The sequence below is a fragment of the Pinus tabuliformis genome, chromosome X, assembly GCF_031772625.1.
Source record: "Pinus tabuliformis cultivar Carrire ecotype Pingquan chromosome X, CPIR1, whole genome shotgun sequence".
NCBI lineage: Eukaryota > Viridiplantae > Streptophyta > Pinopsida > Pinales > Pinaceae > Pinus > Pinus tabuliformis.
The window spans coordinates 934,666,518-934,684,437 of NC_142308.1; the positions used below are offsets into that span (position 1 = coordinate 934,666,518).

Genomic DNA, 17,920 nt, shown 5'->3' on the forward strand with positions numbered 1-17,920 from the left:
TTCTTTCCCTTGCTGCCTCTTTCAAATGGGAAGTCCATTAGATGGATGTTAAATCTGCCTTCTTGCATGGGGACTTGCATGAAGAAATATATATGGAACAACCTCCTGGCTTTATACAAACAGACTCAGCCTTGTATGTCGGCTTAAGAAATCCCTATATGGTCTCAAGCAAGCCCTTCGGGCTTGGCATGCCAAAATGGATAGCTTTCTTTTAGATATTGGCTTTTCTAGGTGTCATTCTGACAATACTGTCTATACCAAGAAAGTGGGTAAGTCTCTTATCATTCTTGTTCTTTATGTTGATGATCTTATCCTTATTGGTAGTGAACCCAACCTTATAAACCATGTGAAGTCCAACCTTAAAAAGCAGTTTGAAATGACAAACTTAGGACACTTGCATTATTTTCTTGGTCTTCAATTCTTGTAATCCAAGGAAGGTATTTCCCTTTCCAAGTCCAGGTATGCCTGTGATCTTCTACGCCACTTTCACATGGAAGACTGTAAGCCATCCCCTTCTCCTTTTCAGTCTGGAGTCAAACTTTCAGTCACTTGTACTTCCCCTAAAGCTGATGCTACCTTATACCGTTAACTTGTAGGGAAACTTTTGTATCTGACCCATACCCGTCCTGACCTTTCCTTTGTTGTTGGCCTTATTGCTCGATTTATGCAAATCCCACATGAAATTCATTGGAAAGTAGCTAAAAGAATACTTCATTATGTTTGAGGTACAATTCAGTTTGGGATTCATTACAGTGCAGAAGCGTCTCCTCTATTGGTTGGTTTCCCTGATTCCAATTGGGCTGGAGACCCTGATGATCAGAAGTCTACTGCAGGTTATGTGTTCACCCTTGGTTTTGGACCTATTACACCGGCTTGTAAGAAAAAAAGTGCCATTTCTCTTTCTTCAGCAGAAGCAGAGTATTGTGGCGCCATAGAAGTTAGTAAGGAAGCCCTGTGGCTTCATCAGATCCTGTCAGAGTTTGGCTTTTAGCAGCAACATCCAACTACACTTTGGTGTGATAATCAAAGTGCCATTCAACTATGCAAAGATCCAGTCCAACATCAGCGCAACAAACACATTAAACTACACATGCACTTCATCAGAAAGCTCATTCATGACCATGTTCTTGAAGTACAATATTGTTCAACTGATAATCAAGTTGTAGACTTCTTTACAAAGGCTCTCACGAAGGCGAAGTTTACTAAACTTCGATTTATGGTTGGAGTTCAGGAAGTTGTCACTAAGGGGGGATAGGCTCTAATGCCTCCTTCCTTCTCCTATTGTGTCATATTTGTACATCCTTCAATCCTATCCCAAGTTGTTCTTAAGGGGGGATGTTAGGATATTCCGACACATAGGAAATAGTTAAGTATAACTTGGTCTAGTGTAGAGTTAGGTAAAGTGTGTTTCTTTACTATGTACTTTTGTAACTTACAATCCGATAGTCATGATATGTTCTAGACATTAAGTGATCCGACGATTCATTCTCTCCTCGGTATTGTCGACACTTGATCCGTGGCTTAACACTCGATTGGTCCATGATCTCTATTTAAAGAGCATGGAGGGTCATTTGTAGGGTGACTGTTCATGAGAGAAGATTATGTAAATTTTCTTTCGTTTATTAATAAATTGCCTGAAGTGGCCGCATTGGCTCAGGCCATGGATTGTTTCCCTCTTTGAGGGTTTTAACCACGTCAAGAATACTGGTGTATTGATCTGTGATCTGTTTGTGAACGATGTCCTTTGGTGTTCTATCTGAGGAACTTACCCTGTAAATTCCTACATGATTTTTACTGATTTTATCCTGAATTTTATGATTTTTTTTTCTTTCGATTTTAGACCCTCGCCGATTTAATCCAGATCACGATGTTCGTAACATTGAGGAATATACATGTTTCAGTCCTTGGGGGACTGCTTAGACTCAACAACAAGGCCCAAAGCCATTACAACAAAGCTCATCATGTCACTTGCAGGATTTGAACTTGGATGGGGAGGGTAGCAATCATTCCTCACAACCATCTGAGATAAACCCAATTAACATATATAATTAATACTACTTTTATCCTTAATGGATTACACGGGGTTGTCTCTTTTCATATAATTAATTCTCGATGACTCTTCCTAATGCTTGTTAAGTTTGTTGTAATTTATTGTGACTACGTTTTAGGCTTGGGTTGCTATGTTTATTTGCAAAAATGAATTTGATATATTTAGTTGTGTTTGGATCCTAGGTTCTCATATGCAATAAACAAGATAATATAATTTTTATTAATCACCACAAAAGTAGGTTAGTGGGACTAATATTTCAACTAGTATAATCTAATGGGGAGTGCATAAACATCTCCTATACCTATGCTAACAACAAAAGGAAAAGAACTAAGAACATAGCTTGAGCAACATCTCAAAGAAAGAAAGAGAGAAAAAAAATGAATGCGCAAGTGAAAACATATCAAGAACATGTCAAGGGTGTTGGAATTGGAACTAGAAGCCTAGGTTGAAGGAGGGTTGGGGGGAGAAGAGGAAGTCTCCTCATCTGAATCCTTAATCACTACAAAGGGGTTGGTGTTTAGTTTGAGGTTGTTAAGAGAGTGTCTACGGCTAAGGTGTCTTGATTATGCTATCCTTGGAGGGATCTTGGAGGGAGCCCTATATCAAGTAAGTCCATCATTCCTCACAATTGAGGCTAGGGGGAAGAAATTTTGAAGGGATGATTAGTTGCTTGCTTAATGGAGTTGGGAATGCAATACTCCGCTAGCTATGGGCTCTCCTAGAATTGTTTTATCTAGTTTGATGAAGTTTATCTTGAGGTCTAGGATGAGAGTTCCATAGATATGTTGTGGAAGTATGTTGGCCCTTTGCGGGAGGGGGGCTTAGAAGAGATATGGGGTCTCATTTATTTGTCTCTTGCTGACTTGAGTTGGTTGAACAATAAGGAAGAAAAAGGTGATCCCCCTGTAAGTCTCTAAATAAGGAAGACCTCTGAGAAGGAGCCATCTCAGTCTCAGTAAAGGAAATAAAATATAGGACATATAAAGATGACGTGATCCTTTGAATTGGCTTGTACACGACAACTTTGACAAATTCTATTCAAGTGAGGAAGGTGGTGATTAGTCATATTCTAAAGGCTATGAAAACCAACATAAAACTAATGTAGGGTTCCTTGGAATGTGCATCTGATGTTTGTGCGTATACATAAGTTTGGCAATAAGCTCATCTCAATACAACAAAAAGTGCTTGAAATAGAGAGCCATCTTAGGGCCATGAACTTTAGGTGGTGTGTTCCAAGTGACCTAAATACACTGTCTGTAGATGTCCTTGTTTAGAGCCTTGTTTGGGTCTTGTTTAGATGACAGGACGTGGCCTAGAACATCTATAGGGTACTTTAGAAAGGGGAGGTAGTCCAAAGAGATCATCATAAATTGAAGTGACGTAAACTGCCTTGAAGGTTAGCAATGAACTTTGCTTAGAGGAGCCAACAGGAGCAGTGGTCTTGAAGGTGCGTCAAGCTAGCTAGGGATATCAAGCCCAACTTAAATTAAAGCACATCACCCAATGTCAATACTTAATGAAGGAAAGACAAGTTTGAAGATGGCCTCAAGGCGCAAAGGATGAGCCTCAAACTCTACGTAGAGGATGGATTGTTCACTTGGAATGAATGATTCATTGAAGTAGAAGGGTCTTTACTTGCTATTTTGGGCCCAACCAACTTGAAGAATGTTGGTGTCCTTGATCTAATAACCATAGAGGACTGTAGGTCTAATTAGTGTATAAGAGGTGCATCTTGGATTAGATGTCTTGGAAATGATGATGGAAACACTCTCTCATGTAGGGAAAACGAATCGTATCCCTTGTTGTGTCGATGTTTGAAAGCACGTCTTGTGTTGAATCGAGGCCTTCAAAATAGAGCCCCCAAATAAAGTGTAGGCTGTGGTGATCTTGATCACTTCTGCTTGGAAATAAAAATGGTATGAAGAGAGAGCTTGCTTTGATGCGTTGAAGATCATAACCTTAGTTTTACTTAGGTCAATTGTCCACTATTGAAGATCATAAAAGTGGGAAAGAGCATCAAGCTGTCTCTATGGTCCCTTAGGAGAGGAGGCGACGGGGTATGTGCCATTATCAAATGGAAGAAAAAAGATTAAGATCTAGTTGAGAAGGTAACCATTAAGGTGGTTGGTGTTTGTGAGGAACATCAATGAATGAGGAGAATTAGGATGTTTATGGATATGATTTTCATTGCATGTTCCCAACCTAACAAGTCCTAATGGTTGACAAAATACTGCTAATTTAGAAATTGCGATCCATGATCTCTTGAATATGGTGGCAAATTGGGCTTATTCTTGCACTTTGGTTTCATGTCACATTTTTCTAATAATACTATTCACTTAATAATCTACCTAGATCTAGAAAGGGTGATGGGTTTTGGTGTTAATTGGATCCATTCATCATAAATTGAAATAGCTGAACATGGACCTGTTACCCACCATGTTAGGAGAATTTTTTTCTACTAGATGGGCCTTAGCCAGCAATCAACAACTCGTTGCAACCACCAGATAGCTCGATGTGACACTATCTCTGCCACTTGAGCCAATTGTGTGGTCCCTCGCCCATCTGTTATGATCATATGTTTAAAGGTGGGCCTCCCAACCTCGAAGGTATGGTTTTTTATTGGTATAGTTGAGTAATTTTTCTTACTTATCATGGACACTTTTGGGCATGGATTGGTGAGGGGATTCAGTGGAAAGAGTGGGCTAGGTTTGTACTCTTGTCTTCTCTACTCGATTTGGTGGTTAGCCTTGTATCCTAGTCCCTTGGGATGCTTGTTACTGGCTATTAGCTTTAGGGTTGACACTACATGGGAAAACTTGATTTTGATCGCGCGGTCCTGCTTCCCGACATCATATACATCATTCCCCTCCACTCAGTCTAACCCCATTTATCACTTTTCCCATCCGGGTTTACATTTGTTGGTTGGGTCCACTAAGGGTTAGCCTCCCCCTCCCATTGTGCACACTTTGGGTCGGGATTGGAATGATGCCCCGAAGGTTGATGCAGCTAAAAAGAAAAGAAAAAGCATAATTTGGCCACTCTCAACGGGAAATGTACCACAAAATGCAAAAGATGGCCGGGACATACAAATTTAGCATGTGGGCAAAAGCCAAACATGGCCGTCACCCTGGTTCGTATGGGCCCCAGATGAGCCCCCTCCACATTAAGGAACCCATGAATGTCCCAACACTTGGTGGGTAATGAACTGCCCCACCTTAAAGGGGGTATCTACTACTATATCCTACACATCATGCTCTCATCCCTTGGAGCCTCGAGCAATTATGAAGAAAAATCAATCAAAGGCAAAAGACATATGAAGAAGGGTGGAAAAACAAAGGCCGGGGTAACTCATGTACCATGATTTCTCCCTCCTACACTCATATACCCAAGTGTGGGCTTCCCCTATTATAGCTACCCTTGTACCATGGCATGTGGCTTGGAGCCTTCCCCTGGTCCCCACTCCATTCCATCATTATATCACATGCCACCTACCACTTGATGGATGTATCATGGACATGTCACCCCCTTTAAACGCTGAAACCACCTAATAGGGTCCTTGGTTAACCCCCTTATTGAGCTTGGAGAAGCCTATACATGCCAAAGCCCACTATGGAAGGGCATGCCACCATGAAGTGTCCATTTGATTCCATGATTTGTAAGATCTTTTGCGTGATTACTCTAATGATTTGTTGTATTGGAGGGCAAGGGGATGCGTTGGGTCTTATGCAGGATTGCAGGTGGGTCTCCATTTTGGGTTTGGTCTACCTATACGGGGTCAAAGACTTCCAGAGGGTCACAATGGAACTTGTAGGGTGAGTGTTGAGAGCCATGGGCCTCCACCATAGTAGAGAACACTTCATGGATCTCCAACACCATTCAGTGATTGTTCGTGTTCCACCTTTTGGATGAGGATGAGTGTACCTGGATCACCATGCCCAATTGACCTCACACTTGTACCACGCACTTGGCAGAGGTTCCAGGGTCTAAATGAGGATGTGTCTCACTGCGGTAGACAAAGGGAGGGCATATGTCATCATCCTAGCCCTTACAGATGGTTTACGAGCATTATCAATTCACTTGGAGACTCATGAGGATGTCATTGTGTCCCCACACCCACTTGAGAATGCTACATGTGACTTGCTTGGATATCAAGGGGCCAATCCTTGTGTTTGGAGCCTATTCTCTCAATTGGGCACACTTTGGACTCAACTAGGCCTTCTCAATGGCCCAACGACTCATCATGTTTACTATTTCGCCCTCTTGAGAGGCTTATCTTTCTAGTTTGGAGCTATCTTGGTGGGCTTGTGTTAAATTTGGACAACTAGGTCCAAACTCCATGTTCTGATGCTCAGATTAAGAGGCTAATATTTTTGTTGGATTCCTCTTTCAGAGAGGTGTAAAATCCATATAAAAATAGTCTTAATCCGATGAGCAGAACTTATTTTTTGAATTTATTATTCTTAATAAATTATATGTGCAAAGGTCAGCCAGTTTTGTAATGTAGGCTCACATGCCCAACAGATGTGTCACACACCCTCATTGATGGATATATATATACAGGAAAAGTTGGAGAGAATTTGATCACACAAACAACTCACATCTTCCTCTCTCATCCTAAAAAATACGAGCTACCTGGAGGACGAATTTCAGCCACACGTGGGAAGGACGAAGAGGATTTTTCTGCTGCTAGGGTTTCGTAGAAGTTTGACCAGCGTTGACTTTGGTCAACGCTTGATCCAAACAAGCTGAAAACTTGTGGGAGGTTCGATTTTTGAAGGCCATACTACCTGGCACAAAAATCGAGGTCAAAGGGTTGACCGTTTTGCTGCTGCGTTGACTTTTAGCTTGCTGCCCCTGCGTTGACTTTTCAGGACAGCGTTGACTTTTGTAGAACTGACTTGGGTTGACTCATCTACTGGTTGGAGGGTTGTTGTGACACATGCTGGGCTGGCTGACCAAAGGAGACTTTGCTGGTTGAAGCATCCTGTTGACCGCCGAAACAAACACATACATTTTTCTTGTTTCTGATTTGTCTTCTGTAAGATCTGCTTATATGTTCTATCTGCATTTTGCTTATCTACTTGTATGATTGCTGTGAGAAAAGTGAAATTGCTCTTAGCATAGAACATCTACAAAACTTTACAGCTTGTCACCAAGGCATATCATTATTGTACATTATTTTATTATTTGGGGCTAAATTAGGCCATTGGAATCCCCTATTGGATTGTATAAATAGATGAGAGGATGATTCATTTCTCTCATCATCACTTGGATTTAGAACATTTGTATCCCTTAAGATTTTCGCTAGCCTTTTGGATGGATGAATTGGAGAACTAATACATTTCGATGTTTGGAAGATCTTGATTTTTCTATTTTGGAGCTTTGCTTTTCTTGCACTTGATGATTGGAATAATCTCATTGTACATTGTGAGTAATATTTTCATGCTTACCTTGTGATTTTGTCTCATAAAATGATCTATGGAATATTTTCGTTCATGAAGCTAGTGTAGCTGCTCTTGGGCTTATGCGAAGTTGCTGACCTTGTCTTTGTGAGGGATTTTTCATGTTGATTGTTGAAATGTATGGTGGATTATTGTCTTAGAGATACATGACTGCTCATGCATTATCTTGATAATTCATCATTTGCAAATAATTAGAAGTATAAATTTCCCTTGTAACCTAGTTGCTGCTTTTGTCATGCAAAGTTGCCGGGGAACTCAATCATCTCTAAACATTGTTTCCATTAGACTCCACTCTCCCAATAGGCTAGACACTGTTCTAGTCCAGAGGTGATCACAAAAGAATATTATTTTTCACCTTTCCTTCTCTTTCTAGGCCTAACCCTAGTAGGTCACCTAGGGCATGAAGTGAAATATTTTGTAGCCATCAAAACACCTTGAAATTTGGTCCACAGCTGCATTGGGGTTTTCTTAAGGGGTCGTCCAAATTTGAGCTGAATCCGATGGTGGGTTCCCGAGATATTGCAAGCCCTAGCTCAAGGATCATTCCTCTCCCTAGGTTGCTTTGGGTTAGTGTCCCTCATTTGGATCATTGCATTTGAATTTGAAAGGAAGATTACTCCATTGATCCCATTCTCTCCCAAACTTGGTCAAGCCCCTCAAGTGTTGATCAACTCCACACCCTTGACCTAGTTTGGGCCCACTTGGGTTCTTTGTGGTCCCGCAACTTGGTGTCTCACATGCCACAAGGATTACTTAGAAACTCTTTTCTTTAGGATTCCTTGATCTTGGGTCCCCCTTTTAAAGTAACACTCCCGAAACCCTAGGTCTAGGTAATCCCCTAGCCCTTCTAAGAGAGCCTTTCATCTTGCTTCTATGGCAAGTCCATAATCTGAGCCTCTCTTATGAATTGGCTTTAGGAATCGCCCCATATACTATCATTGAACCATCTATTGTTGTGATTCCTCTTGTACCCGGACTCCTCCCATTAGTGAAAGTCCATAAAGATCAAGGAGCTTTAGCTAAGGTGACAATGGGTTATTGCTCCATTGTTGCCCCTTGACCTAGTAGTTGCTCTATGGGATCCCTTCCTAGGACCCCTGCTAGTTTGAGTGGTAATAGGACCTACAAGCAATAAAAATGAAATGTTCTAATATACTTCCAGACATGTATATTATCAATTATTGAATATTAATAAGGGAAATCAGACCTAAATATACCTCCAGACATGTATATTATAAATCACTGAATATCAACAAGGGAAATCAGACTTTGTGTGCATTTGTTTAATGCATATGCCTTCTCTATCTTGGTGAAAATTCAAAAAGGTCTCTTTCAGAAACAGGTGAGGATTTGGAATTTTTTATTAATACCATCGTCAGAGAGATGTTGAATTATTCAATTGTTTTTGAATGGAATTAATGGTTTCCAAAAGCGAGAATACATGCTATTTTCTTAGATGCATAGTTTAGATAGATATGGATATACCAATATCTGACTTTTCCATAAGTTCATTTCATCAATCTGACAGTTCATTGTTTATGAACATTTGGAATCGATTTGCTATTTATCCTAAAAATATGCCAACCATCTACCGCCCAAGGTCAGGCTTGTTGAAAGTAATTGATAGAAGTGAATGACATATTGCGAATGGCATATTAATAAGGTTATACACAGCTGTGCCTGAAGGAAAATGCTTTAGAGTGTTGCTTACATTGATTTCTACTGAAATTATGTTTTCCTGCAAATTATATTCTGAAGCTTGAATTTTTTTCTTTCCTCTTAATACAGTTCCAGTTAAAATCAAATTGTATTTGTTTATGCAGGTGTAAAATGTTATGATGTACACATTGCAATGTATTTGATAACCTACTTTCTTGTCTGTGATATATTACACATTGAACAATGGATTGGATTGCCATTTGTTTCTTATGTTAGTAAATTCTTAGTTAGAACATTTCCATGTTAGGTTTCATTTATCACAATTTGTGAGTTATTTAGTTATGAATTTGCTGTTAATAAAGGATTTATTTCCATCTGTTGTGCTAGTTGGGGTCCTCAAATGCACCAAGCAACATACAAGAACAGTCAACGCCTGTACCTTTCGGAACAGGTAATTGTCTCTCAATTGTGCAAGATTATTGGGCAAGTTGCTCTATTTTACTGCATTGCTATTGCCTTCGTATTTTTGTAAAGCATATGTTCTGTAGTCTACTTTTCAAGTAATTTCTTTATTTCTGGTTTCACTTTGTTTAATTTCTTGTTTCATTTGTCTGATTGTCACCGCATATCATTGAGCAGTGTTGAGTCAGAGCTTTTAAGTTGTTTCATTTGAAATTTTTTAACATGACAGCATGTTAAAATCTATAAAGTTTCGTGTGACAACAATATCATGTATCTGTGATATGGTCTTATGTGTAACATTTTTCCCTCTGTAAGTGTTGTTTCATCTTTAGATCATGTACACCATTTTTAATACTAGCAATACTATGTTTTTGTGGGATGCTTTAGTTTCTAACCTTTTGAAATCCCCCAGTTAGTTTTTTAAATTTTAATAGTGTATGCTTTTATCTGAATTGTGTAGCTTTCAGTGAAGATTATTTTCAATTTTGTTTGTTTGGAGCTCAGATTAAGAAATGATCGTGTTGAGAATTATAGCTCAGATAGGAAGTTCCACATATTTTCAGTGTGAACATGCGAGCAGTAAATCAAGATATGTTTTGAAAAGTAATTCTAATTTTGGGAAGATAATTCTATTTTGTTATTTCCTAAAGTAAAATTTTTGAAAGTTTTATTTTTGACTGTTTAAAATTGTACATAGACTAGGAGCTATCTTAAAAATGGATTCTCCACTAAAATTATGAAGGCAGGGCAAGGTAGAGGCTACTGCACACACTTGAGAGAGAGAGAGAGAGAGAGAGAGAGAGAGAGAGAGAACAGGCAGTCAGGGAAAAGGCATTCTTGGGCAGCACACAGTACAAGACAATCGTCTGTGCAATCTTCTGGACAGGGCTGTACATATCCATACAGCCACACATACAGATCATATAGGCTGTTCTGCAGGTTGTACAGCAATTTTCGGTTGTTTCCGGGATTCTCAGCAGGCTGTACAAGCTCAGTTAGAGCATTTTTGTTATCTGTGCATGCTGTTTTTTTGGGTACTGTATGGAGGATTCCTTGTCAGTTTTTTCAATGGAATGAAAAGCTGATTTGAAGGAGTAATTACCTATGTGTGTGAGAATTTAATTTTTATGCTTCTGCTGTATTTCCAGCATCTGTGTGATTGATTTATGCTCAGATTTTTATGTTTGTTATTGAGTAAATTCAAGATCTGATTTATTTAATAAATATGCATAGGACAGCAATCACCTAGGGTTTGGAAAATTTACACATCGAAGAAAGAGATGAGTCTACTTAAAAGATGATTTCAGATGTTTGAAACTTCAGATTAGACAACAGCTTCTTTTATTATTGTGTTTTTAATATTTATGTTTAAGCAACATTATCGTTTTGTGGTTCTGCAGACTGATGGCACTGTGCCAAACACATTGGTAATTGCTACCTGTGAAGTTGTCAAACCAAGGGTTGCAGCAGCTGAACATATATCTCAGGTTGGCAGGGTGCTTTATTCATTTTAGTCATTCTTTTGAATTTGTCTGAAATTCCGTGTCTTTTTTGAATTTCTAAGGGTTTGGACTATTTAAATATTCCATTAGCGAACTAGAAAAGATTTTAAGGTGCTGAAAATCATAAAATTGTATTTCAAATTGAATTAGGGGCATTGGAAACCAATGCCTTAGTGCTAAACCGTAAGCTCCTGCTCCTAGATATTATCATTAATGAAAATGCATGATTTTAGTTCAAAATCAAAGTTTCTATTCATGTACGTATCATACCATTTTGCTTTGTTGGTCCATAGGGTGGCTGAGTAAAGGAGAATGACAATGTTTATTAACTTAACATAATTTTTTTATGCAGTTTAATGAAGAGGCACGTTCTCCTTTTGTAAAGAAGTTCAAAACGATCATACACCCTGGTGAGGTAAACAGAACGTACATTCGCTTTTATTTTCCATCCTTCTGTAGTTTTCCCTTGAAATTCAAATGTCATGAAAAAATGTAATTGTGATTTTGAGTCCTTTTTGAGTGTGACCAACAAATGTGGAAGTTTGGAATGACAGATTTTCATTTTGATGTTTTTCTTTATGTAAGGCTCAAGAGCACCCAAGCAAAATTGGAGAGGAAAAGGGAATAACATAGGAACAATAAGAAAGAGAAAAATGTTGTAGACCTTGAAAGGGTTGATATTTAAATACTTTTATTGATGTTTGTTGCAGGTTAACAGAATCAGAGAATTGCCACAAAACAGCAAAATTGTTGCTACACATACAGATGGCCCAGATGTGAGCCTCATTCGTTTTGGCTGTGCAGTTTTGTTATTAATTTGGCAGCTTAGATTCTCTATAGAGTGAAATACACCCCTTGAATAGAACAAGTTTGGAAATCAACAAGTTATGATCTGTCAAAATGTTCTGTTTCAATTCATGGTCCTCTTTGTGCTTATCTGTGTTAAGGTCCTCATCTGGGATGTTGATACACAACCAAACCGTCAGGCTACTCTTGGGGCAGCAGATTCTCGTCCAGATTTGGTTTGGCTTCTTCCTTATTTCCTTAAAGAAATCATGCTTGTTTTAAAACATTGAAATATCTTCTCTCATATTTTGTGCACCTAAACACTTTTAAACATATTGGATACAACCTCCATTTTGGAGAAAATTTTTAGGCATAGAATTCACATGCAAGTTATGCTCTAATCTCATAAGCATGGATTCAGTGTACATATCTATTCCTTTGGAATTAAGTACACTATTTTGCATGAGTTTAGGTGGAAGATTGCATCTGCTCCTGCTTTTTCATATTTGGTTTAACATTGCAACTTCTGATATAGAGACATTAAATGTGATATTTATATTTTATCATATTTCCAGGTTTTGACTGGACATAAAGATAATGCTGAGTTTGCACTTGCGATGAGTCCCAGTGCACCATTTGTCCTTTCTGGAGGTCAGAATTCTTTATTGATTATACAGTTTGAATAGTATAGAATTTTATTAAAAGTTCCATGAGGCAAGCTATCCTATGGGACAGAACAGCTTACATCCCATTGTAACATTTCTTCTACAGAAGTAAGAAAGCAGTAATGTGACAAATAAATGATATCCCAGAAGCTGATATCAGTAAATTGTTTTGTTAATTGTCTGGATTTGCCACCATATGTGGGTTATCTGCTCCAATTGGGTTGGCTCTCAGCACCTTTTCTCTGGAACACATTATCCTTTTTGCCCTTCTTGTTGTATCCTTTACCTGTAAATCCTTGAATGCTGAATGCTGCTTCCCAACTGGTGTCCCCAAATTCTGTCCAATTCTAGTGTGTTTATATTCCTCGCAGTGGAGTAGGAAGTGTTGGGCTGTCTCCACATCTTCTTTACCACAAACATGACATGTCTTGATTTCCTGTTCCTCCTTTAGTTCCTTCCATTTTGCTGTTTCACATGTTAACCTATGTGAGTTTGTTCTTATGTGCCAATATTTGTCGTTCCCTCCAAAGGATGCTTATTTATAGGTATTCTTGTTCTATGATTTTGCCTACTGGGGTGAAGTTGTCTATATAGTATAGCTGCTTCTGTTTGGTATTTTCTTTCTTTTTGCCATTTCTGTAGCATGCTTGTAAGTGGATTGTCAATTCCTTTTATGTACTGAGCAGCTCTTGTCCACTATATTGCAACTTTCAAACCACTTCCTGTATTGAAATTTCCATGTGCTTTCTTTTAGGACCTCTTGAACGATCTTCCTGGGTATTCTTTTGCTTTCAATGTTCACCATTTTTTTCCTATACAATATTAGCTTGATCATTACCTCCAGCTTTACCATGTGCAAAGTTCAAACCTGTTTTAGAAGAATCTCATATGAAATGGTTTCCTTTATTCTGAGGAATTTTACTGTGTTTCTGCATTCTTTCTATTAGAATCCATTGGTTTTTTTAATGCTTGAACCCCATACCTCACTTCCATATTATAGGACCTATGTTATGTGTGTCTGGAAAAGGGAATTTAACATGCTCCAATTCCAGATTTCCTCTGTCCGGCACTTGTTTTGAAATAGTTAAGTCCTTCTGTGCACCTTGTAGTCTCTTCTTTGTGCATGCCTCCCAATGCAATTTTCAATTGAAATCCGATTCTTGTTATTTATACTAATGAGTGATTTCCAAGGGTCTATTATTGATGGAATAAGTCTGTAGTGCCAACAGGTATTTCTGTGCGCTGTGTAATGTCTTGGATGTTAGTACTACATCATGCATATATAGTAGTATTCTTATTGTAACTCATGCAATGCTTATCCCTCTCATTAATTTAGTCTTCTTGTTTACTTATGTAAAGTGCAAACAATGTGGGGGAGAGGGGGAAGCCTTGCTTCCTTCTACATCGTCGCTAGTACTCTCTGACAGTCCTCGAGTTTTGTTTTCAGCAATGATCTGTTCAGATAGCCTGTTTACTCCTGCTCTCCACCCATTTGATGCCTCCATTTCAAGAATTTCCCATATTTTTTCTGCTCACTTACTGATATTTATTTCCATGATTCCCCTGATTTACTTGGAAAGAATCAATATTTGGTTAAATCATTATGGTTTTGTAGATTCCAGTGACATTATTTTCCTTCCTTTATAGATGGGTAGAATAGGGTTTGTTGCCCATTTTTTGGGGAATCCCATTATGACCATTTGGTTGAGTAGTGCTGCTGTGTGCTGGCTAAAGGATTACTAGCCCATTTCAAGAGTTACACTTAGAGTCTATCAATATCTTTTGCCTTTCCCAGTGCTAGCCAAGTGTTGCATCGGAGCACTTAATGACCTCCTTCTCCCACTTCCGTATGCTCCTAGGACTACTAACTGGACTGTGCATATATAATACTAATATACATGTGTACAGGTCCAGGTTTCTATCTTGGGTGGTTGGTAGGACTGTTTGTTCTTCTCTCCACCCAGGTTCAATGCCCACAAAGTGACATGTTGGCACTTATGATAAGGCTAGAAGGGTAGATTGCCCCTGTGATACAGGTCCATTTCGATGTGCCTTGGGCCTTCTTGGCCTTCGCTAAGTCACAAATTATTGGTATATCTGGCTTGCGGGCTGTTGGATATACACTTGGGTTATAGTGCAGCTAGTAGTTTAGATCCCGGGCCTCACGCAGAACACTCTAATGAGTTAGCTATTCCCATGGTTAAGAAAAAAATACATCTGTACAGAATGATTCTGGGATTGCTTGACACCTGGAATTATTTTGGGAAGCACCACTGTGCACTCCCACTTCTGTTGTCTGCACCCTGCTCTGCTCTTTGGTGACACTGTTAGCCTCTTAATGCCCTCTTCACATTTTGTGTGAAAACCATCTCATTTATGCTGATTTTTATAGGGATTTTTCTTTCAACCTGATTTTTGCAAGGTCTTTTTATTGTGAAGCTGCCATTGTTCATCTGAGATATCATTTTCCTCTACCTGTTTTTTCACCTGTACTTCTTTCCAGAATGACTTTGGATTCTTGTTTGCCATCTCTATTAGCTCCTCTTGTCTGATTTTCACAAACTTGCTTTTCTGAAGCTTTACTCGTTTATATATCTGGAGATTCTTGCTGGTTTCATGGTGTTTATGGTTTTATCTGGACTCTTTGCTTCTTTCAAGAGTGACATGTTTAGAAAAAAAAACGTTCATCCTCTACTTTGGAATAAAGTTTTATGATGGATATGTTTATTTTGAAGAACCCTGTTATATGCAGTTGCTTGAAGAACATTAATGGATTTGAAATATGCTGTGATCTGACCATATGCAATTGACCGTATAGGCTGAGAAAATAGACATAATGAGAAAAACCAGAATCTCCTTCAGTATTGATGCAATGATTGATGTTTTAAAGGTTCATGTTGCTGTTGTTGGGGTTGTGCCAAACTAATTTCTCACTTTAAGAATCATGCCATGCATTGTGCCAAAATGCTGTTCAGGATTGCACTAGATCAGAGCTTAAATGGATTGATTTTTTGATTACTGTACAATGTATTCACATATTGATTGAAATCCTAAAGTTTGCATTATTATATGGATTATAACCATGACTTATTTAACTTATTTGTTTTGTTAACTATAATAAATCCATCACCAATCAGGCCAGAGTAGAATTATGGACTGGTTACTAGGCTGTCCATGAATTTACTAGCATCTTCTACTTGAAGAATAACATGAGTAAAACTAGAAGCTCTTTCAGTATTGCTGCAATGGTGGATGTATGATAGTTTATTATTTCTGTTGTTGGGTTAGCCCCAACTAACTTCTCACTTTAAGAGTTATGTCTTCAGGATTGTACTAGATCGTAGTTTAAATTGATTGATTTTTTGATCCCTGTACAATGAGTTCATGTATTGAATGAAAGCCAAAAGTTTGCAGTATTATATATCTTGTAAACACGACCAATATAATTAATTTATTTTGTTAACTGTAAGAAACACATCACCAATTGGGTGAACATAGGTTTCTGAATTTCATTGACAATAACGGCTGGATATAAGGCTGTTTGCTAATTTACTATGATCTTCTATCCGAAGAATAGCGAATTTGTGCTTGTTCTAGCATAGAAAAATATATCATTGGCTGTTTATTAAATGACGAGTTTTGGACTTGAATAATAAGGCAGGACACAGCCTATTAAGATTACTAAGACAAGCTGATTTCCTGGATAGAAGCACTTATTTTGATGATAGGAAAGTGTTGTTGAGTATAGTATTTAGCATTGGTAAGATTGTTGGTAAAATCAGTGGAACAACAAATTTTCTTGATGTTATTTCTCTTCCAGGTTGAACCCTGCATGTTGTATTTTGTTTGGAATTAACACTTTTATATGGCATTTACAACGTTAAAATGGTGCCCCTCATTATGAAATGTTTGTTGGGACAGTTCTGCAGAAATTGATATTGGCATTGCTTCTTTATGAGGTCTATGTGTTATATGGTGATTAGAACATTGCTACTCTAGAAAGATTTTTGATTATGTTGTGTTCCGATTATTTATGGACTTTCCAAGATGTTCAAGGACAATTATTGGAAAATATACTAGGAACTTGTGTAGCTAGGTACTTTCCCTTGATGCTGAAATATGAGTTGAACATTGTAGTATCAATTCAACAATGTTTCAAGTTTAATGGATCGGAAATATATGTTAGAAATTTCATGTTACCCTGTTGTGTTAGCTGCCTGGAAAAGAAAGAAGATTTATTGCTTGCATTGGGGCATGTTGAAATGAGAGAAGTGAGGTGCACTCTACAACATAGGTGGGGGTGGAGTTGACCCATTGACTCTGTGTGTTCCTGTGTCTAACAATACTTTTAATCTGCATGGTGCATTGAATATTGAGGGGAGCTGGATCTGTCTAGACCTGTATCTGATGTGATCACATGGTTCATGTTGAATATCTCTAACTTGAAGCATGGATCATGCATTGAGGCTATCAAAAAAATTTGGAGTTTGACTCTTGGGACAAAGGCTGGATTCTTTGGTTGGTGGATGCTGTTAGAAAATTAACTACATTTTTGAGGGGATACAATAGAGGATTGGTGGTAGTGAGAAGGAGAAAGCGTAAGTTAGTCCTGAATGTGTTGATACAAGTGTTAAAGATGTTACAACATAGCCCTTATAGGGAGCAGCGCCAAGCTGGGGTGGTTACATGGAGACATTGACTAAAGGTGAAAGAGACATACAAAGCAAGGGGAGCAAATCAGACCCTAACTTCACTTGCTTAAATTAAAACTAAATATAATTGATCAGGTATGTTGACCACTCTGTGTCAACTACCCTATAGCAGTACACTTTTTTGCAAATGGATTCCATCATGTTCGAGCACTCAGATCATCCATGATTCATCTTCATCAGTTGACAGTTTGTCAAAAAATTGCAAACCCATTATGCAAGTTTGTAATGTAAAAGATCCTAGTAAGACCATATATGTATGTAACAACCTAGGTAAGCCTAATTTTTTGGTGACGATTTCCATTCTAAGAGGTTTTTCGTGTCACTGATTCATTTGTGTTTCTAAACACAAATGATCGGCAAAGTTTTTCCCTCCGGCCTCACTCCAAAGCTAGGGTGGATTTTGTTATCAAGATTTTAGGTGAGTTCTAGTGTTTTTTATCGAATTCTTGTAAAAGTGATTTGATAATAATTTTAGCTAGTTGGATAAATTATTTTATTACAAATCACTTGGTCTACTAGATCAATCATCATATTGAGTCGCAGAATTGGGTAAAATAATTGAGGGACTATGAGGAATGGATTTTCCCCCTTTGAGGGTTGAAATGTATTTATCTTATATAAA

At 38.3% G+C, this 17,920-nt stretch overlaps 1 protein-coding gene across 1 annotated transcript in view; it reads left to right on the plus strand.

Annotated features, from left to right (window-relative positions):
* LOC149142750 (WD-40 repeat-containing protein MSI4-like) overlaps positions 1–17,920 on the plus strand; it is a 219,968-nt gene that overhangs the window by 50,711 nt on the left and 151,337 nt on the right. Inside the window, exons 2-7 of the mRNA XM_089446333.1 lie at positions 9,559–9,622; positions 11,034–11,120; positions 11,488–11,550; positions 11,846–11,911; positions 12,083–12,157; positions 12,497–12,572. Of these exons, the coding sequence (XP_089302459.1) occupies positions 9,559–9,622; positions 11,034–11,120; positions 11,488–11,550; positions 11,846–11,911; positions 12,083–12,157; positions 12,497–12,572 (431 nt within the window). The remainder of the gene's footprint in view (positions 1–9,558; positions 9,623–11,033; positions 11,121–11,487; positions 11,551–11,845; positions 11,912–12,082; positions 12,158–12,496; positions 12,573–17,920) is intronic.